General features: G+C 48.2%; 1 protein-coding gene across 1 annotated transcript in view; it reads left to right on the forward strand.

The window, feature by feature from the left end:
* LOC133155737 (roundabout homolog 1-like) overlaps positions 1-22,441 on the forward strand; it is a 71,331-nt gene that overhangs the window by 10,513 nt on the left and 38,377 nt on the right. The window contains exon 3 of the mRNA XM_061281262.1: positions 6,517-6,843. Within this exon, the coding sequence (XP_061137246.1) occupies positions 6,517-6,843 (327 nt within the window). The remainder of the gene's footprint in view (positions 1-6,516; positions 6,844-22,441) is intronic.

Here is a 22,441-nt window from a genome sequence, read left to right on the forward strand (position 1 = left end):
TCCGTATCCACTGACAAGATGAGCATTAGAGCTCAGATAATTGAGCGAGCGCCTTAATGATGTGCTAACGCGACACCCCCGCAGAGTACGCTCTCTTTAATGAATCTGAGGATGAACTTAATTGGATTAATTAGTTAATCCATCTCGTGTCCCGAGATGGTCATCTGTTGCTCCAAATGGGAAGACTGAAGAAGGCGCCGTCATTTCAAAATCAATCCTTTTCAAATTTACATTGAACCGGGGTTAGGGTCCAAATCTGGTTTCAGTCCAGGATTGGGATATTGACTCAAGGTTTTCATGGACTTAGTTGAGTTCAGTTACTTTAAAGCAAAGTTTGGGCTTTCCGGCCCAAATCGTAGAACTAATTTTGTTTTGGGTCCGTTTTTTAAGGCCTTGTCTTTTCCCCCGCTTTCTCGAATAAAGCAGGTGAACACGCGCAGGAGCCTGCGGGGACGCCAACCATTGTGAGGCGTGGAGGAGGGGAAGGGTTCGTATAGAGGGGGAAGGGGGGGGGACAAAGCCAGAGGCTCAAAGTCGGTGGGGGGTGAACAGAATGGGAAGGGGCAGCACTCGTGTTCCCTTTCTTGTGGCGCCAAATGTGCTGATGGCTGGTTTTCTTTGCAAAAGTAGACATCTGGGCAGAGATGATGTTCACTTTTGCAAACGCTGAGTCAATCCAACAAAGCAGCAATGTGCGCCGTCCGTCTCTGCTGACCCGAGTCGCAAATCGGGAAGCTTTGCTTTGCTTCCAGTCGCACAAGTCCGAACACACTTGAGCCTGCTTGACGGCTCCAAGTCGCTACGTTAAAACAAACATAATGATTTTCCCCTACGGGGACAGTGAGAGGGGGGTATTGAAGTTGCCCTTTCCTCATTTCGGAGTGACTGCCCCCTGACAACTGACAGCGGGGAGAAACTGAGAGGCGCAGATTCAATTAGCAGTTAAGAGAGACTGCTAATTAGTTGATGAATGTCTTTGCTCGCCCCGCCCCCACCCCAGCCCTTTATTGTCATAGTTAATATTCCATTTTGCTGACACTTAAAACCATCAAACGCTTGTTCAACTTTTCTCATCCAAAAGCTATTATCAGCTGAAGTTGCGTCAGCAAATTCCGACTGCCACCGTCTGTCTTCACAAAAAAAAAAAAAAAAACACATAAAAGTAGGCGCGACAAAACACAATTAACGACAAGGTGACCTTGAGATTGATCACGATAGAGGCGCTTCTTCCCACCGTTCGGATTTTGCCACGGCGACGTGGGAGCTTCAAACAAACGGACTCCGGCTAATCCCGAGCTATTAGCGAGCGGATCGGGTCGTTCCCGTTAATCGCCCGCATAAACAAAGTCAGCCAGAGCGTTGGCGATTAGCATATCATTAGCAGTCAGTCCAATGAGCTCAATGTGCTTAGTTCCCTTCAAATCGGCCCCGATTGACTCTCTGACGTACTAAAAAAAAAACAACAAAAAAAACTTTAATGTGACTTGCGTTCATCACACTATCAGCTTTTATTTTTGTGATGTGTAATAAAATTCCAGGAAGGTTTGGACACACGCTCGGTCGCAGCATTCCGCTATTGAGATCGCTCGCTCACCTCCCACCGCGCGGCTTGGCTCAAAACTCTGACTGAATAACAATCGAGGAGGATTTACATTTGCATTTGATTGCACGTCTCAATCGGAAGCCAAGCTGGGAAAGTGGGGAAATGTCACCGACCAGACTCACGAAATGTGGCTGGAGCAAAAAAAAAAGTTGTCCTCCGATCAGGAACGACAGCTCAAAAGCAGGAACTTTTCGACTAATGTTCCCAAATGGGCTATTTGGGCCACTTCATCCAACTTTTGTGGGAATGACAAAGACAAATAATTGCCGTCGTCTGAGTCAAAGCGGCTTTTTGTTAGCAGGGCCCCGTTTTTTGACAGTGGAAGTGCAATTTAAGTGGCCGACAAACATTGCACAAACGTTCCTCTGTGGAAGTCAGAGAGCCCTTGGCAGCCTTTGCCTCTTTCATGCTGAATTTGACCAAACATTTGACGCCGCAACACATGGCGTGCTTTGAAAAAGAACGGGGGGAAAAAAGCCCGCTCTCATATTTTCCATTCGTAGCTCCCGTTTGTCTGGAAAGCGGCCATGCCCGGCTCGCTCGCGCTGGTGTCTCCGCGCCTGGGCCGCAGAAAGAAGCGGCTCCGCCGAGTCTTGGCTTGGCAATTTAATAATACCTCGCGTCCGCAGCTGTAGTTTATGAACTTTGGTGGCGTTAGCGCATGAACACCCGGGCGTTTTGAAGCAACACATGCCAATGTTTTTTTTTGCCCTCGGTACCGCCAGTTGTCTGAGATCCGCACCCCGAGCGTTTGGAATAGCTCACCGAAGGTCATTGGCGTGGCCGCACGGCTCCGACAGTACCGTGAAGAGCCGTTCCATTTCTTTTTACACCCAAGTGCTGATTCGGCACTTTTGTATTTTGGCATGAAGACGGTTGAGCTACTTTTGAGCAGTGAAAATCTCATACAAGTATTGCCGTGGTCCATCTCACAGCTAGCTTTGATATTTTTGTTTACTAATGTTTTGGAAAATTTGTCATATCCAGCTCTTGTGTTGATTTTCTTTTTTGAACCTGACAATCCAATTTAGTCTGTGATTAGATTTTGCCGCTCCATCATCAGCAGGATGAAAAAGAGCCGCAGTGACACGCGGAATAATCAATTGAGGCTATTTGATCCAAGGCGATGACTGATTTCAGTCCGCTGGTCAGACTTAGTTCAAAAAAAGAAAAGAAAGAGGAATAAGTAGTCATTGGCCATATGCGGCATTCCCTCATGCTTCTTTTGCGTAATCCTTTCCTAATGCGGCCTCTCGGCCTGGCATGCATCTGGGGCCCATATTGATTACACACTTTTTCCTGCGGTGCCTCATCTGTGGCAGAATTGACATCCGCCAGGCCCTTTTTTTTTTCTTTCCTTCCCTGAGAGGCGCACTCTTGAATTTGTTAGCGCAAGCAACAATGTCATTGCGATTAGCTGCAACTCTTCCACACGACCATCCGTCTGTTGTGTTGCAGGCTAAACCGTTAAAGGAGAGTACCCATCCTTTCCTCTACTCCTGATGAGTAATTAGAAACAAAAAGGCCCAAAAAGTAATAATAAAATAAAAAATAAAATTAAATATAAAAACAACAAAAATAGTCAATTGGATAATAAAATAAAATTAAATAAAAAATAAAATAAAAAATAAATAAAGCATTTATGAGAATTTGGAAACTATAACTCATGGGCAGCTGAGTTTATTACGTCGAAGAGACTGTGACGAGGAAGGAAAGAAGCCATAAAGATATCCATCAGCACACCTCGCCTCACCTCTTGGCCCACATTCACACCGGCGACTTTAATCCCGCCTCTTAGCGATGTAACCGATAGCATTTAAGACTGGAAAGAAAGGTCTGATGTCCGCTCATTCCGTGTGTGTATGTGTGTGTGCCCAAACGCTTAAAAGGCCGGCTTTCCGGTTTGATCGTCGATGGATATGAGCGTCTTATCGCCGTCCTCCCCTTGGCGGCGTCCTCTGGCGGCATGGGTCACCCCCCCCCCCCCCCCCGACACGCCCTCTGCTCTTATCTGTGCCATAAATCCCTCTTAAGTCCCCTAATCACACATTTATGGGCTGTGTGGATGTGCGGCGGTCTACCGTGCTAACAATTCCTTATCAGCATATCCGCGGGACATCTGACAGGTGGCTTGGGCCTGCTGCCTCTTATGATGGAAATTAAACATTTTACAGGGCAAAGTTGCTTTTGTTCCGGTGGCGAGTGGCTTCTCTGTGACGTCACGCACTTGAGATCTTTGCTTTCGAACCGTTTGCCACGGGTTCTGCTGGATGGATGAATCTGATTGTACTCTCAAGAGTCATCCTAATGGCTTTTTTGTCCTTGCCGGGCCAAGGAAGAAGCTGCGATAAAGAGCTTAAAAAAAAAAATCATTGGACCCGAACCCTTGACTGCAGCCAGTTCTGCCATCCGTTTTTCTCTTTTTGTATGTTGATGAATTCAGCTGGGACTAATTAGCGCAAGCTACAGAGCGCATGCTGTCGCTGGAGGGTCTTGCAAGATGGGTCCGTGTCTGGGTCTGGACCCTGGCGCTTACTGCAGACTCTCTTTCTCTGCTCAACATGGCACGATGGACTCCCCGCCTTGGTTACTGAAAAGAAGCTTTTCTTCATGAACCCCCGTCAAGCCTTCCTTTTCTTTGACTTTATGTGTGCGAGAGTGTAAACAAGAAAGGGAGGGGGGGGGGGGCGAAGGAAGGCTCAGACGAGTTGGAAAGCAGAATCTTTGGCCCGAGGCCTAGATCGATTGGATTCTCGCAGTAGAAGTCCCAACTTCCCTGCGGGCAGGCTGCCTGCTGCTGCTGCATTTGCTCACCGCACAAAATCAAAGAAGGAGCGAGGAGGGGTGGAAAATCCGAAGGCGGGTAGCTGTGGATGAGAACGGAATGATGCCGGCCGATGCGACTTGCAATATCTTTTATGCACCTGAGCAATGGAGAGTATCCCCCTTCATCCCCCGTTTACCCCCACTCTTACTCCCCCGCCGAGAGGTAATGGTGCTGAAGTAACCAAGGTCACTCAACAGGGCGCCAAGTCGATTCAATCAGGGAAACAAAGCCAGTGGAATGGCATTGTGGAACACATCCCCAGCACCCGAGCACGCTCTCTGGAATCCAAGCGTCAGCCGCAACGTTTTTTGGGCCCAGTGATGACATTCATTTTCAATTTTGAGAGGCTTTCCCAAATTTTGGTGCTGTGCTCTCATCCATCCATTTGAAAGCACTTATCATTAGAGCCGGAGCCTCTCACAGCTGTTTATGGGCGAGAGGGTATTTTGGCCCTTTTGAGGTTCCTTCAAGATTGCTACCATATTTAAGTACTGTCAACCGACGCACCCCGCTAAATTGTGAAACATTTGAGTTTTTGCCATATTATTATTATTTTTAGACCTCCATCCAAGATCACCGTCTCGATTAGCGTCGTCGCCAGTCCGACATCAGCCCGCCTGTAAATAGTTAATGGCGAGCGTGCAAAACCTCAGTTTCCAAATGAGAGCGGCGCCATCTTAAATCAGGGAAAGCGAATAGTTATTGGCCGAGCGCTTCGATCTTCTTGAATAAAACATTCTTCCCGCCTTGCCTGCTTGTTGGAGGCAGCGTGCTGGCCTGGATCACCTAGAGGCGAGCGGGCGGGGCTTGTCACAGAGATGCCAATTGATTGTTAATTTGACCCCGTCATTGCCCGGTAGCGATATGAATAGCTACCGCTTGCCCCACTGCCATTTTTTTTTTCCTCCAGTCGCAGCCAGGCATTAGAAAGAATTGATAGAAAACACATGCGGAAAAGGCAACTCCCAGCAGAGCGAGAAAGAAAACATTTATTAGTCTTTGACGATCGCTCTGTTAATTACACCCACTATCAAGCTTTCCTTAGTCACCTCCTTGTGTTGAGGTGATTAATCTTACCGCAGCGCTGTCCCTAATTATGCTGACTACTTGGAAATGTGTGGTGACCACACCAAAAAGATGCCTTCCTCAGCAGCAGCAGTAGTTAATGGGGGGGGATGGGCAGAGGGCACATGGGATGGGGCGAACGAGGGGGGGGGGGGGGCACTTGGTGGGAGAGGGAGGTGGCGCGGCACGATGATGTCACGGCATGTCGGCCGGCCGGCTCAATGAAATCCAAGCATTTAATTTAATTTAATTTAATTTAATTTAATTTAATTTAATTTAATTTAATTTAATTTAATTTAATTTAATTTAATTTAATTTAATTTAATTTAATTTAATTTAATTTAATTTAATTTAATTTAATTTTTGAATCAATCAATAAATATTATAAAATAAATAAGATTTAATGTAATTAATTAAAACATTTTAATTCCAATGGCTTGGAAGGTGGCTACTTTTTAGTGTCATCTAAAGCAGGTTAGCCTGCCGCAGCCAAGATAACGCCGATGTGTCAAGAAGTTCCCCGGGTCCACATCCTTGTTTTATCATCCGTCACATCATTTCCTTTTGCCTTGAAGGTGCGCCGTTGCTGCCGTCGCCTCGTTTGATCAGCGAAGCGCGTGACTTATCAAACAGACTCTTCCTGTCATTAAAGGTCATGCGTTGCCATTACAGCCCATTAATTGAATGTGAAATAACTGAGGGGTCTCCAATACTAAAAGTCTTTGCAGATGTGTTGATACTGAAATGTGCCGGATGATTGAAAGCGAAAGAGAAATGTGATAGGTCAGCTCGATGACGTCAGACTTGTTGCCATTCATGGATGGATCAACGTTCCAGTTTCCATATGTGTCATCGATTAATCATTACGTTAAGGAATACGGTCGCCTATCGTTTTAGCGCACTGGAATTTTCCGTCAGAGGTGGTTAAAGATCAACATGGTTCCTTTTGTTGTATGATGGCCGCCATTTGCAATCACCTTCAATATTTGTGTGAAATAATGTTTTCACGTGGTGGTTCCAGGATCCCGTCTGCGCCAGGAGGACTCGCCGCCCCGGATCGCCGAGCACCCCTCTGACCTGATCGTGTCCAAGGGCGAGCCGGCCACCCTCAACTGCAAGGCGGAGGGCCGGCCCTCGCCCACCGTGGAGTGGTACAAGGACGGCGAGCGCGTGGAAACGGACAAGGACGACCCGCGCTCGCATCGCATGCTGCTGCCCAGCGGCTCGCTCTTCTTCCTGCGCATCGTGCACGGGAGGCGGAGCAAGCCCGACGAGGGCTCCTACGTCTGCGTGGCCCGCAACTACCTGGGTGAGGCGGTCAGCCACAACGCCTCGCTGGAAGTAGCCAGTAAGTGCAGCATGTCTTCTTATCTCCGCTTTTGTTTTCTGCCATCAATGTGCTCATTGACTTGGATAATCTCTCAGGAGATGGGCAGGATGTTTTTTTTTTGGGGGGGGGGGCTGTGTGAGCCTGATCATTCCAGGGTGAGCGCTCCTCTAAAGGGCCCTTCCTTAGTAGGTGGTCAGGAGCCACAATGGGAACAAAGGCCTTTCTGTTTTGCTCCAACGAGAGACTGATAGGACCTTTTGGATCTCATGTTCGACTCTCTTTCAATGTCCTCCCTTCCAAAAACAAGCCAACTTTTGCTTGTTTTCACTCAAATAAATCCGAGCTGGGCCCAGCCGTCAGCCATCCGTGTTTTTCTTTTTGCCGTCGGACGTGGCGAGCGGCGTGTTCCTGCCTTCTCAGCAACTTTCAACGCAACGTTTCTGCTTGCAAAATTTCAATCGCAACAGATGACGTGCGTAAGACACCGTTTGTGTAGGTCAAGCTAAGAATATTTTCCCACGTTCCGCCGATGATATGTGTGCGGTGTTTATGTCAGGGATAGATTTTGTCATATTGAGGATTTAAAAAAAATAAAAAAAAGCAAGGCTCTTGGCAGTCGGCGCGAGCTCGTGAGCGGCGGCGTTGGCAGGCGCTCAACTGCGGGCTACTTGATTCCGCGCCGGGTTCAAACGGACCTCGTAATGACAAGCCGCCGCCGTGCCGCTGAGTTTCTCGCCCCTCGCTTCAGCTCACGCTTAACTGCACATAATTATGTAGCGGCGGCTCCGCAGCCAGGCTCGGCCCAGCATCACGCAAAGGCCTCGTTTAGAACTTGCGCTCGTTGATAAATGCGCAACGGTTTCGGCAGTCCAGCCCGACCTTAGAAAAAAAAAAAAGACTATTCATCTCCAAGAAAACTGCTATGGAGTAAGTCAAGATCATAATGATGGCCTCCATCTCACTCGAATCCACAGCGTGTCCATTTGCACGTTTGCCCTCTCAACTCTCCATTTCACTCATTCAGTGCCATTGACGGTTATAGACGTCATAGATATTAACTGGGTTAATAACCTCTGAGCTCTTTGGGGAATTTGTGGAGGTCTAATCATGTACTTGTCATTTGTGATTCTGAAAGGCTATATCCGGCCCGTCTTTTCATTCTCGGCTCACTTCCAAAGCGCCGAGCCTCGCTTTGCAATCTTCTCAGTCGCTGCCGCTTGTGAACACAATCCGAGTTTCAACAGGTCCCGTTTGGCCGGGTGGGCGCTCACCCACCTTGTTTTTGTTAATCATTAAGCACCTCTATTCAGTCCACTTGGCCCGCTTTGATGTCTTTAGCCCGAATGGTGTTTGCTTTGCGCATACAAACGTAGCTGAGATCGTAGCCTCGGGTTCAGAGGCGCTGACATCGGCGAGTACGTGAAAGGCTTCTGTCCGCCGACTCATCTCGTCTTCTTGCGGCCTGACATTTTACACCCACATATTCTTCGGACTCATTTTGTTTTTTTTGTCTTGAGCAAAGTAAGACAGTCCATATTTCTTTGCTTTCTAAAATAGTTTTGAAGCCCGCTTTCAGAATGTGACGGCCGTGGCTCGGTTGGAAGTCGTCCCTCTTGCCTGGCGAGCCACATCAGTCCCCGCTACTGTACGGCTCTCCTTCTGCCAACATTTCCATCCGCTTGCCAGCCACATCTGAAAAAGTGGCAGATTGCTTTCTTCCAGCTGTGCGGCTAAACTGTCGCCGCGGTTACTCATGCAAATTTGCCGGGGGCGACTCCAAATTGTTAGCTACCCCAAATAACGGTGGCTCAATAGTCCTTCCTGTTCCTTCTTTGTGAGTGGTTACAATTCTACCTGCAGGGGTTAGCAGGGTTTTGTGGGCGGAGCTTAAGTTCACACAGCTGAGTGATTACTGCCACCTGCAGGACGCCAGTGGAACTGTCTCGTGGCGCATATTAGCGCTGAGGCAAGGCTTTTTCATACCATAGTTGGAAATGTGTCTTATTGATCTTCTATTTTGAATGTTTTCTTTCTTAATTAAAGGAAGCATTGCTCGTCACTCACGTTTGCGGTTGCTGTAGCATCCCATTTTAACATGGAGGGTCAAATTAAGTGAGTCAGAGGTAGACGCCAGCGAAGCAGAGGAAGCGGCTGGTTGGCCGGCTGGCCCGCTCGCCGGTCGGCTAGTTGTCTGGCTGGTTGGCTGGTTAGCTGGCTTGCTTTGTGCTGGCGAGCTGCCCGATGAGTGGTAGGCTCTGCAGCGGTTCTTTGCTTCGGCTTGCTTCACAGCAAATTGGTGCAAATGGCGCAGTCAGGTTTTGCTTCATTTGAGGCAAGCCCACGCCTCATGCACATTGGCAGGATATACGTGTGTGCGTTGTTGTGTGGGTCTAAGGTCTACAAAACGAGTCACTCAAGTTCTTCTTGGATTTATACGTATGTTGATCTGTTCCTGAAACATGATTGCAGTTCATTTTCTGTTTCCTTTGAAACGTGGCAAACGAGTTAATGACAGTATGAATGGGTTTCATGGCGCTGTTAACACTTGCATATTCAGCCAGCACTCAGGGCTGTTTGTTCAGATCAATGCAGGTCATGTCTGCAATTCAAATGACTCGCTCAATATCGAAAGGTCACAGTGTTAAGCGTTACCTCAATGCCTTTTAATCAGCCTGGCGACATATCCTGTTTACGTTTGAGCAATTTTCCTCGCATGTGAGCAGCTACATGGTATGGACTTGCGTTTCAGATTCTGTCAATTTTGCCAGCAAGTAAATGGCGCTCCACATTAGCCGGAGGGCAGCACCTAGCCTGACAAAGCCGCCGCGAAAGGGGCTAGCTAGCGTGTTGGCCGTCTACGCGTTGTTAGCCTTCCTCAAAATAGCCTTCCCGGAGCGCCATCAATCTCAACCCCTGTGACTCTTGACAGCTTACTTGGCAAAGAAAGATGGCCGAGAGCCAAAGCATAGATCCCCCACGCGCCCCACTTCCTGCTTCGTATTGTCTCGCGGGACGAGGGCTAGCGAGAAAAAGACAAATGAACGGGGGCATCTTGTCGTGGCACCAACATCTGCTTTTGTTGGTACCCCTCGAGCTTGCCACTTGAGCGTGATGGATGTCGAGTGAATCTGAGGCTTTTTCTTCTCTGTGCCGTATGCAAGCATGTGGGAGGCAGACTGTTTTTTTGGGTTTTTTTGCAGACTGTCTGAAAATCTGCTGTGACAAAAAAAACCCTCATCCCCAATGGAAGGTTTTGCATCACACAACGCTCTTAAGACGTCAAAGCGTAACTTGCTTTTTATCGCAAGTGTCTGAGCACTTGGGTGGCTGCGAGTTTTTTTCCCCTCCATTGCCACTGTGACTTGGTTCTCCTGTAATCCTTGCCTGTGGGGCTCGCAGTTAAGATAGAAGCTCGCCTCCATCCCAGGATAGCAAAGTGTGATATTAACTTGCTAATATAATTTAGTTTTATTTGATTATTAACTTGATATCAACTTGACGGTCTCCAGCAGATGAGGGTTCTTGAGAGAACAAGCACTCAGGGAGGACATCCTCGCTTCACCTCCCGAGTCCGTGTTGTATTCTCGTGACCGTGTGTCTTGCTCGCTAATCTTTTCTTATTACTCGTGTAAGGTTTTATCTCTGAGCCTCCTCCGCGGTCCAAGACGCGTCTTCCCACCGCACTCCGGCCAGCGCCCGGTCATCTGACACGCTGGGCCTATTAAACCCGCCGAGCTGCCAACCTTCTTTCGTGTTCCTTGATCCGAGACGGCGGAGTTTTGGTGGGGATTAGGAGCTTTGTAGACTTTGGAACTTGGGGGATTTTCAAAAAAGACTTTGACAAACTCACTTAACGTGAGTTTTTACCTGCATCTCACCGCCTCCGCCGAGTTGAGCTGCAAGCCTCTGCCGTCCAGCCGTGAAGTCGATACACGGTCGCGGATAATAGCTTCTTTCAACACGTCCCCTGCTGGCCACGAACTTAACTTCACGGGCAGCTGGCGGTGGTAACTAAACTCGTGGCTTTCTTCCAGATCTCGCAGCGTGTCTTCTCTCTTTTTATGAGGTTAGCCGTCGTGCCTGTTCACAATCTCTGTTTGCTAGCGATGAGGTCGAAGCTCCTCAAGCGCTCGCCAAAAGTAATGAAAAAGTATGAAGATGATTTAAGTTGTAGGGAGTGCGCTGAGACTCCAAGAGTCCTGCATGGAAGCCTTCAACCTTTCATAACTTGGCACATTGTGTTGATCTGTGTCCACGCTTCCAGCTCTCGGTGTTAACGTGACCCAAGTAGCCCCGCCCCCAAAACGCTATTAGTGCCGTGGACTCTCCAGGTCACTACGTTGTTTGTGAACCCTGCGAGTATGTAAACATACAATCTCATTTAAGGCATGAGGCCAATACGTAGATCATTTGCCTGATGCTTGAATAGAGCAGATCCACTCTCACCTCCTCCTTTGTGCGCCTTTGACCTTTTTTGAACAGGGTGTGGCGGCAACACAAAAGGCCCACCTCGCTGTAAGCATCCAACGCCGAGGGGGTCGGCCGTAGAGGCAGACGGGGGGGGACGGCGTCATGTGAGCAGAAGAGAGGCTCTTTTGAGAATGGAGACGCTGATAAGTGTTAGAAAAGAGCTGACATCTGATTTGGTGAGGCCCACCATTGTATGACCTGCTGTTTGCCTCAGGGGAGGGGCGAGTAACGGTGGTGCGGTATGTCCATTCTCAATTGCAGACATCTTTCTGTCTCTTGATCCACCTCGTGTCAGGTTGTCATCTGTCAGCGCCGCCTCGGCTCCATTTAGCCCATCGGCTCTCGTCCGATGGTCGGTTAGGGTTACGTCGCCCGATATAGGATGTTTGTCTTCCAATCATGTCCTCCTCCTAAAATCGGGACACGCTAATGGTGAGCTCAAAGGTAACATTGAAGATGATTAGCAAAGTTTTGCCATACACTTTGACCTCGCCATCCTTGCCGGGCCTCACGTTAATTATCATGCATCACAGGTAGATGATCCCGCCACGTCCGGTCCGGTTCTCCCCCGTCCGTCAATGGGATTAGGCGAGAGTGCCGAGTCGGCAGGTAGAGCCTAAGTTAATTTGGCCTCTGGTTTGGAGCCATAATAGCTTATTGATTGGCTGACAGAGATGCAAGAAGCGGCTTGCCAGTGAGCGGAGGGAATAAGTTAATCATCACTCAGCATGTTCCCGGGCCTTAATCACATCAGCCATGACTTCTCCCGGCTGACTTTCTGCGGCATGACGGCGCCTTGCCCGCAGGCCCCGAGATGCTAAGTTAATTTTAGCCATGCGGTGCTGACCTCCGTCTGCCACGCTGGCGCTCGGGTCGTTTGTAAAACATCAGCTCGATCCTCCGTTATTCACTCCGTCGTTCCTTGATAGCGGCTCGGAATGTCACTCACTTCTTCCGTTGCGCCAGAAACTGTGCTGACATCACGGACACATTGTGACAAACTATTTATCGTCCATATAAGTGCAAATCTGTAATATGAAGAGATATTCAAAAACCTTTTTTTTTTATTATGAACAGCATTTGAACAAAAAAAGGGTCTGATGAATAGAGAATAGTGTGCGTACTATAAATATTTTGTGTTTTTATTATTTTTTTAAAAATTATTTTTATTTTTTACATTATTTATTATAATTTTTATAATTTTATTATTGGTTTTAAATTATAAACCCACAGCATTTGAACAAAAATGAATAGAGAATAGTGTGCGTACCGTAAATATTTTGGTCAATATTGGCAGTGAGAGTTTTTCTGTGCCATACGTCGTCACGTACGAGGAAGTAGGGAGCAGAGCAACATCTGGAAAGTCTTTTCCAAAGTGGAAACCTCCTCAGGTCTCATCAGTTGCCGTACAGACCATAGATTAGCCTCTCTGACAAAACTCCACCTGATTAAAATAATTGCGCATCTCGTGGGGGTCAGATGTAGAGCAGAATGCAAAAGGAGGAAAATGGCCCCGCCTCTTTTTTGTGGCATCCTCCATCCAGCGCCGGGAAATACTGCGTCAAGGTTTGCAGGTTGATTCCCGTTTCAACTTTGTTGAACCTGTTTTTATGCCCGATTTGCCTTTTGTGCCCCATGCCAATGACGGATTGTGTACGGGACCAAAAGGCCTGTGAACAAACCGCACATAAGTCAAAGAAAAGAAAACAAGGGTGTGTTTGTTTACCTTGCAGCGGGCTACACTCGGAAACCTTTCTTTCCCGTTTTGAGCACTCGCCGGCAGAACAAACACACTTTTCCTCCCCACGACTTGCTGGTTGAAAAAAGGGAAAATACCTTTTGATTGACTAAAATCACCTAAGATCAGGTGACGTTTGACGGCGCCTTATTCGACGCTTTGCATGCAAACTTTTGCAGTTTGTGTTGTTCTTAGGACTTTGTGAGAAGCAAAACAAAAAATTCTTTGAAAATGTTGAGGTTTTTGTAATATTAATATTCCCTGACATTCAGATCTTTCACTAGATCTTGGAACAAAAGCAACGGTTCCTTTTAATGTTTATAATCCTGTTGTGTGGCATTTAAAAAAAGATATATATTGAAATGTTTTTTTTAGTTTTTGTTTATTATTTCATTTTTAGTATTTATTTTATTATGTTTTCTATTGTTTTTGTAACAGTGACTTTTTTTTTTTAATTCTCTGCGGTGACCTCCACTCGGTTTGCATATTAAAGCTACAAATTGCCACTCCTCTGAATTATTTTTTTTTCCTTTCAGTCAGTCAAGAAGCGAGCAGTGTGCCGTAACAGATTGTGTTCGATCTTTATTGATTGATGTCAGCAGAATAGGATTCTTAGAAGCTGTGCCCGATCCATTCAACCCCCCGAGGTCAGCTTGATTGTGATGCACCTTTTGTTGCATCCACTCGCCAACCTTTGAATCTAATCGTCTGTAAAAGTCCCTCTGTGATGGCGAGTTGGTGATTCCGCTTCATATTTATTTCATCGTCGAGCGCCTCCTGCTTATCCTCCTGTTAGCTTGGTAAATGCCAAAAATGTTCATGGCTGACTTCCTTTTTTGTAAATAATTCAGATTTAAAATAGGATATCATTAAAGCCGGCCTGAATGTTTTTCACTTTTTCCAGCATTGAGCCAAATTGCACCCGCCGCAATACGACAGAAGGCTTGAAAAGGCAAAGTTAAAATGAAGCAGCAAAGATTCCCTTTTTCCCATAAAAGCAGCGCCGCACTTTGAAACTCGGAGCTGACATCAAAAGTAGGATTCCCTTTCATTCCTCTCTTTTTGCCCCCGTGACAACTTTTATGGCCGTCCCGCTTGTCATACCATAAATACATACAATTTCTACATCGCCGCGTATTCATCTCCACCATCAAGTTGTCAGGCGACGCGGCCTTGGAACGTTTTGGGGAACGCCTTATGGGCCGAGCCAAATGACAGCGTGGGTGCGTTGGTGCGTTTTGCGCATTGAATTTATCTTTAGCGGGATCCGCTGTGCCTTTGCGGCTTGCGGGAGGCTCTGCAACACAAAACAGCAGCATTTCTGCCTGGCTGTGTGCTAACCCTTCACGTTTGCGTGCGTGCGGAGTATAGTGAGGTCCTCAAAGGAAAATTCAGCCCTCAACATAAGTTTGAGCCATCAGCATGAAACGGGGTCTATCATTCTAAATTTGCTGGACGTCTCAAGGACTTGTCCAGGTTATCGGCCATTTTGGTTAGCTCCCCAACTCGTATGGAATTCGCCGCAGTATGTTTTTTGCCCTTTTCTTTCTCTCCTCGGATTGGCAAATACATCATCACGGTCCTTCACGCTTGTTAGATGAAATGCCACGACAGAGGCTTTTGGGAGGATTTTCAGGTAAATCCCCGACGTCGTTGTCTGGAAAGTGTCACATCCAGGTGGAATTCTCAACATCGTCGGCCAGCTTAAATGTCCAAAGCGCGTGGAAATAAACAGACGCGGCGGGTACGCTTTACTTTGTGTCCGGCGTTTGTGACGCATCTCTGCGAGGCGAGATAAGACTCCAGTTAATCCTCCCAAAGAGATGGATGGACGTGAAAGAGCAGACGGTAGGGGAAAAAGGAAAAATAAAGAGGAAAATCAGGTCTTGCTGTAAACCGGTGAAGTCATGGGAAGAGGTTTTCCTGGCTAGATTGGAAAGAGCCGCAAAGTCATGACATTTCGTTGACAGCTTTTACTTTTGCAGCTTCGCACTCTTTCTGCCCCCCCGCTCCCTCTAGCAAATTTCTTGAATCAATATCTGCCTTTCATTGTCAGCCATGTGAACTTAAGCACTGCGTTTATTTATGAACGCCATCACAGGAGACAAAGTGAGACGGGTGAGAAGGAAATGCATGTGAGCCTTCACTGTGTGTGTGCGTGCTACTCACGGAGGCCTGCAAGCCATTTCATACGGTGAACATGCCGCAATTCAGCGGGGAGCCCCCGCGTCCGCCTGGGCTGCCGACAGCTTTGACCCGTAATTGGCTAATGGACTTAAATGTATCCGGGGCCGCCACGTATGAACAACGGCACACTGCGGCTCTTTGTTCACAAACATTCAAGTGCTCGTCACGTCATTTACGTTAGCGGAGACTCCCCATTTAATGATGCCGTGAAATGTGCCAGCAGGCCGCACATGGCCCCCGGGCCTGGGTTTGGACACCAGCGACTCAGTCAGATGCGAAGTCGGTTGTGTCCAGTCCAAACAAGCCGCAGCCCCTCAGCGTGACGCCTGTCATCGCTCGGCATTCCAACGCCGATTTAGTAATTGGTTGAACGGCGGCGGGAGTAAACAGTGGAGTGTGGCGACTGGTATCTGTCAGTGACAAAGTTTCGTGAATGTGGGGGGGCGGGGGTCGTCTGCGTATGTTTGGGTTTGCTTTGACCTCCCCCCTTGCACCTTTAATCCCGTCAGTCTCCGTTTATAAACTTTGGAGATTCTCACGAGAAAGGTGGTCCCGTGACCCCCTCGCTCGTCTCCGAGCAGAAGTTTGCCAAAGGCCGCCGCATACTTTCCATAGTTGTCGCCGATGCGTGCAATGCGGCCCGTTTTCCCGAAATCCAGCGCCGCAAACCCAGACCAGTTAAGCCAATCCGGTGATGGAAAATCAGCCAAGAGTGTTTTAGGTGAGGGCCTCTCTAATTGAGCCTGACCGGACCCTCGATGTGCCCCCGCGGTCTGCTTCCCCCCCGTGTTTGATTGAAACAGCAAAACCGCCGTGATTCCACTCATTTTTATTTATTTATGCGCCCCTTTGGCCAGTGGATCGGGTCCCTGTGGAGCGGAGGCCCCCCCCCCCCGCTTGTGGGGGCTGGAATGTGCAGCCCACGGTTTGGACTAATGGTGTGGATGAGATGGGTGGCGCTGCCTGGCGGGGGTTGGGTTCTGGGGGGGGCGCCTGAGCCGTCAATGCACCTCTTTGCTGCTTGTCTGAGCTTCACAATGTGCCGGGCATCTGGCAGCGGTGTCGCCTTTCCAACTTTGAGAGCCGGCATTGATACACATCAAAGGTCCGGTTACGAGCCGGCGCTCGCTCACGCGCCCGTGTTTCTCCACAACGAGCCCTCGTAAGCCAATCCCGCCGTGGCCCGGTGTCTGTTTCCTGCGTGCGGGATGTTAGCACCGCGTGGTCGTTGCCGTCAAAGCCCGGCCGAGCGACTCACGGATGGCTTGTATTAGAACTAATCTTCCGTGTAATTGAATATTAGTTAAATTCTCGTAATACTGCTGAGATTTGACCTTAATATGACCACATGGAGTTGGGCGAGAGCGCCCCCTTCAGGCGTGGGGCTCATTTTAAGTATTTCCAACATTTGGGTGGGAGGATGGCGGGAATTGCATTGACAACGCGTGAGCGATGAATGCGGCGTTTTGCTAAGTAGCACCGCGAGACGCCTTGATGAAGAAGCGTCTCTAATTAAAAGCTTCCTGCCCGTCGACACCAGCCACTTCGCCCTCTCGGGAGCCAGACAAATTGCGTTCATTAACTTTTGTTTTGTTTTGTGTGTGTGTAGCTAATTGAAAGGCTCGTTTAGTAGGTGGCGGGATCTATAGCATTTATTCACTAGGCCCAAGAAGCTCCTGTGACGGCTTCTGCTGTAACTCATTCACTGCCAACCCAGGTAATATCCTTGACGTTTATCATCGTCAATGGCACTGAATGAGTTAATTGTCTTTCATTTGGTAGCTGCCTTCATTTCTTCCTCCTGCTCCTCCTCCTCCTCTCCCCTTCAAGTCCAAACCGCTCGACAGTAAAATTAGATTTTATGATTTTGGGTCATTGGCGCTTCCTGAACGCCTCCTCGCTCGCTGGAGGAAGCCGCCGCAATGTGCAGGCTGCCAGTTTTCAAATGACAAGATGAAGCACGCGAGCTTTAGATCAAGAAGCGCTTTCTTTTTCCCCTCATCGACGTGTTTGCTAGGTTCTCAAAATGTCCTTTTTCGCATCATGACACTTCACCGAGTTTCATCCCAGCAAACTTTCGGGAAATTCCTTGTCGAACGCAGCAACCTTTATCAGATGCCGTGCGGTTGTTCCTGTCACTTTCCTCCCAATAAATCCCCCATTAAACCTTTTTATTTTCTCCCCGCGTCTGCATTTTTACGTTCTCGCCATTAAATTGCGTTTGCAAACGCTTCCGTGCACTTAATATTCAGCGCAAGTAGGACAGCCGCCGTGGCTTGACGTTCATTAATTATCTGCCTAACGCTGCGAATGGTTCATTGTTTTCTTGTTCCACATTGTTCCTTTTCCAGCTCTTTCATTTGCATCTCGCTCCAGCCGCGTGTCTGGATTTAATATCGCCTTGTTTTCCATTTGTTTGTCGGTCTGCGTTGGCGACGGCGGAAAAGTTGAAATACGACGGCGCCTTTGCCAGCGGAAGGTCTTCCCGCACACGGCCGACGACTGTTACGAGCTGTCTCGAGGGAAAAGATTGATGGCGTGTTTAAATTGGCAAAAAAACTTTTGGGGGGATAATCCCGGCGCCCTCGCACGCACCTTGAATGTCACACGTGCTTTCACTTGCGCTCGCACCGCCGTGTCGGCCCGCGCTCAATGATCCGGAGCGACGTAGATGGGCGGCGCTTCCGCTCATTGGTCGCAGATGCGTGTGTCTGACGGACTCAACCGGCTGAGATGCTGACTCAGAGAAGAGTGATGCTGCTTTTCTTTTTTCTTTTTTTTTTGTCTTCTGGACCTCTTTACATGTGGCAGATACCCCAGATATATTGGAATCTACATTTCCCGAAAAAAATAATATTTTAATATTTAATTATATGATTAAATAATATTATCATATATTACTTTGTATATTATTATATTATTTTAATATTTAATAATATTATTAATTCAAAGACTGGCAGGAATGTTTTTTTTGTAAACACACCTCACACTCTCCTCTATGGAGCCGAAGAACCCGGCCGGCCCCGACCAAGTTTTGGGCCCAGGCCGTTCACATTGCGGTGCATTAGCTTCCCGGCACCATCCGACACGTCGCAGCTGTAGCCGGTACTCAATGGCGGCAACTGTGGACATGACAGAAGGGGATTTAGCGTTTAAAACCATTAGCTGCCCTCACCAAAAGCGCTCATGTTGCACGGAGGCCTCGTTGAGGAAGGATTTACTGTCCACGCTGGCAGCAGGCGGACGACGGCGACCTCTCGCTCTTGACTCGGTGCCTTTGAGGCTTTTTGTGCCCACGTCGGCTGCTCATTCTGGGACAGGTGTGGACGTCAACGCATCCATCATGGCGCCCGTGTATCATAGAGGATTCTTTTGTTTCATCTGTGGAATGCTGAAGGGTCCTTCTGGTACAGATTTAAGGCATGAATATGAGTTTATGATTTGGAGACAATGAGGAAAAGTGACTTTTGAATTTCTTGGACCTAAGTTTGGTCCACGGACTGACAGACTTTGACTGCTCCGAGGACATTTTGTCATTCTCTTGTAATTGTCTTTATCAGTTCCAGATAAAGCAGACACACACAAACGTCCACCTTTCGCCTTCCTCTCATTGAATTCCTGTCAGCTTTATCTCCTTCCCGTGATATTTATTGCCCAAGAAATATCATTGCAACTTTCATGCGCTCGTAATTTTCTTGACCCCGTCAAGTATTTCTGGACTGTTTTGACGAGGACGTGTTGTGCATCTGCTTTCTGCTGGCCCAAAATGTCAACTATGGTCCCACAGTCTGCTTTTGCTCACCCGCCCTCCTCCTGTTGGTTGGCCCGGATGACTGCAGCCCTTGTTGAAGTCTTGTTGTGGGTTGCCATTTCTCAAGGGTCTCCTTCAGCTTGTCTCTCCTCCCGGAGTGTCCCAATGGCCTCTTGCCAGCGACCCCCCCTCCGACTCCCACCCGCTTCTCGCCTTACCACAATGCTGCTGTCAGATCGCAGGCCGTATGTGTCAGACCCGGAAAAAGAGGGTGGCGACCAGCTATTCAAAAGCAAGACACAGATGCGGGCTCGACCCAAGGGCTGTCGGCAGAACAATTGCGGGACAACCGAGTGACCGTGTCATAGGTTCAATCGGGCTTTTTGCCCGGTCCCGGACCAGACTGACCCGGCCCGATACAACGGCCTCTCTGTTGAGGCGTCCTCGGCCTCTCTGGAACACAGAAGCCCAGACCCATTAACAAACACAAGCTTCCCAATAAAACACCAACCCCGGACAACGTCCCGCCTGCTCCGCCAGCGCTCCGATTGGATGCCTTCTTGCCGCGCCATTCCCTTCACGCCGAAGTCTGTTTCTGTTTATTACGCTCCAGCGAGCGATCGATACTCGAGTTTTTAACAATTTGCACATGCAGAATCCAGCAGTGAAGAGGGAAAAAATGTCCAATGTCTAAAATATCTCCTGGATTGGATTGTAGTGGTTCCTCTTGTTGGAAGCCAAAGTGTCACCCCTGGAGACACTCCAATTGCCAATCAGTGTCCAAACAGAACCCGGTGTGGTATGACGGAACCCGACACCGGGGTTTGGTGTCATGGCAAGTCTGCCACTCGAAAAAAAAAGCAACCACTGCGTTAATGTCCCAATGACAAACGCTTTGGTTTCTTCCATGGTCTTTCATGTACACGCACACGCCGCCGCCGTCTTTTGCTAGCTTTAGCCGCGCGCTCACGAGGGTGTGTTGGGCAGGATAATGATGCAAAGCGGCCGCAGACACAAAGTCATGAAAAAAGGCCAAAGAATGTGTGCTTTCCACTTGTCGTCCAGAAATAAGAACAGACAGGAAAAAACAAAGCGCAAGTGAAGTTTCTTGCCAAAACCTAATTGAGGTAGGCCCTTTGGTCAATACTGCTCTTGAAAGCCAGAAATTAAAATGTCCACTTGGCTAGTAGACGTTTCACAAAAAACAATACAAAAAAAAACAGCAAGCGAGCAAGCAGGCCGACTAAATTGGGCTTCGGAACCTCGGTCCGAATCCAATAATGCTCCGGCGCACGCTTGCTGTGCGCCACCACAGAATTTGTGCAATGTGGAGATAAACACAATGACTAGAAACAAAACCAGGATGGCCAGTTAGTCCTGCTGACCGCCAGTTACCTTGCACAATAGAATGTTCTCTCTCCATTGTTGCCCTTCATTATCCCCCTTGAATAAAAGTCCCCCCCCTCGGGGAAAATCTGCCCGCTAATTAAGAGCTAATTGCACCCAAGGTCAGCGTTTTCTTCATTTACCCACTCGTTTATTTCCGAGTAGGGTTAAAACATCTCCGCTTCACGGAGAGCCCATCAAGTCGCCCACGGGGAAGGCGCTGACACGTGAAGGTGGTGTAGCGCTTGTAAACAGTAGTACTGATTAGCCGCTAACATGTTAGGAGCTTTTTCCATTCCGCTCGTATTTTCCAGCAAAATCTCAAAATTCCTCTGTGATGGACGCCCAAAAGGAGCCCAAGATGGCCACTTGGAGCCTCACTGGCAAAACTCCGAACACATTTCCTTGAGATGTTTTGAAATTTGCATCAGAATAACCACCAATGGTCTGCTTTGTAAGTATAGCGCTGCCCTCTGAATGTCCACTTATTTGACTAGAGAATCATCAGATTGCGTGCTTAGGGCCATCCAAAACAAACACACGCACGCTCTGCCAACAAAAGAAAAGACCGCTTTCAAATGTTCTGCCAACGTGCTTGAGGGCTGCAACTATGTGCACGCTGACAATGAAGACAGCGTGGACAAAAACCAGAGAACCTTTCCTCCCTCCATGGCGGTGTGAGTCCCTTTTGAATGTAGCCTGTGTTTACAAAACATCCCAAAAGCAATTTCATTTGCTCCTCTCAAAGCCAGAGCCGCTAATAAACAGCAACTATTTCCCTCCCATGTGACCATTCGCCTCCATGCACACCAATTTTTGACTTAGGGCAGTACATATGCCAGACTGGACTTGGGCCAGTTCTGAACAGATGAAAGACTGGTGTGTGTATGTGGGTCATTCTGGGCTTCCTGTTGACAGCTGCAGGTTGCAGGCAGATTTACTCCACAGCAGATGCTGCCGAGAGACACAAGTCGCTCTTAAGTTGACGTTGTAGCATTTGGCCACGTCTATTTATGGGCCCCGGCGGACTACACAATGAGAGCGGCTAGACCAAGCAAAGCTGCGCGTTTGCACTCGTCCAGAGACATGAGCAAGATGGCACGGGCCTCCAAAGACCCGCTTGGGCATCAAGTCACGTCTGGAGAGTCTCCATTGACCTGGTGATGGTTCAATAAGATAGTTGGACATAACCTGGCTTCCTTCTTGCTAGCTATCAAAGCGGCATTATGTCGGAGCGCTGGAGGACTTTAGGATGGATTGAAGAACTCCACATGCCGAGCCCGCCTCCCGGGGCTTCAGGTTTTGGAAAACAATTGCCCCCGAGAGACCGAACAGAGAGGTTGTGAGATCAGCGTCAAAGCTGACCAACATGGAACAAAGTTGAGGGGATTTTTTTCAATATTTGATGGGTTCTTTGTGCTGCCGTCATTATCTCTCCTACCCTCTTTTTTTCATGTCAGCAATGTCAAAAAGAAAATGTATTGATTTAGCCCTTTCCATCCATCCATCCATCCAATCCTCATTCGCTCTCTCTCTCTCAACTCTCCCGATGAGTTTCTTTTTCCCATGCAGAGACGGTCAAAGTTCTCGCTTGCTACAAGGTGGGACCGCAAGGCAGAAGATTTCTCTGGAGGGGTGAGGGCAACAAGGCGTATTGGCTTACAGAGAGAGGAAAATGCCTTGTTACCAGATACCAATGAAATTGAATCTGTTTGACTCTCGCCTGCCAGTGAGGAGCATTCTGTTTTTTTTTCTCTCCCCCCCAGCGGCAGACAGATGAGGATTGAGCGACTGCGAATTGTGTTACGCAGAGTGCACCTGACATTGATAGCGCTGTCGGTATTCCAAGCGGCGGCGGCGATAAGGAACGCATTTATTTTCACGGCAGGAAATGAGTCGTCAAAATGGAAGAAAGCACTCAGCGGGATCACGTTGACTTTTATTGCGTCATTCCTTCAAGTCGCATCCTTTTGACATTCGGATCTTTAGGGGTTGCCTGATAAACAAATCGAGTTAGCTTTTATAGCAAGCTTTTTGGAGGTGGGGGCGCGAGTTCTACATCAAGCCGACAAGTTTGCCAAAAG

The sequence above is a fragment of the Syngnathus typhle genome, linkage group LG6, assembly GCF_033458585.1.
Source record: "Syngnathus typhle isolate RoL2023-S1 ecotype Sweden linkage group LG6, RoL_Styp_1.0, whole genome shotgun sequence".
In the NCBI taxonomy this organism is placed as follows: Eukaryota; Metazoa; Chordata; class Actinopteri; order Syngnathiformes; family Syngnathidae; genus Syngnathus; species Syngnathus typhle.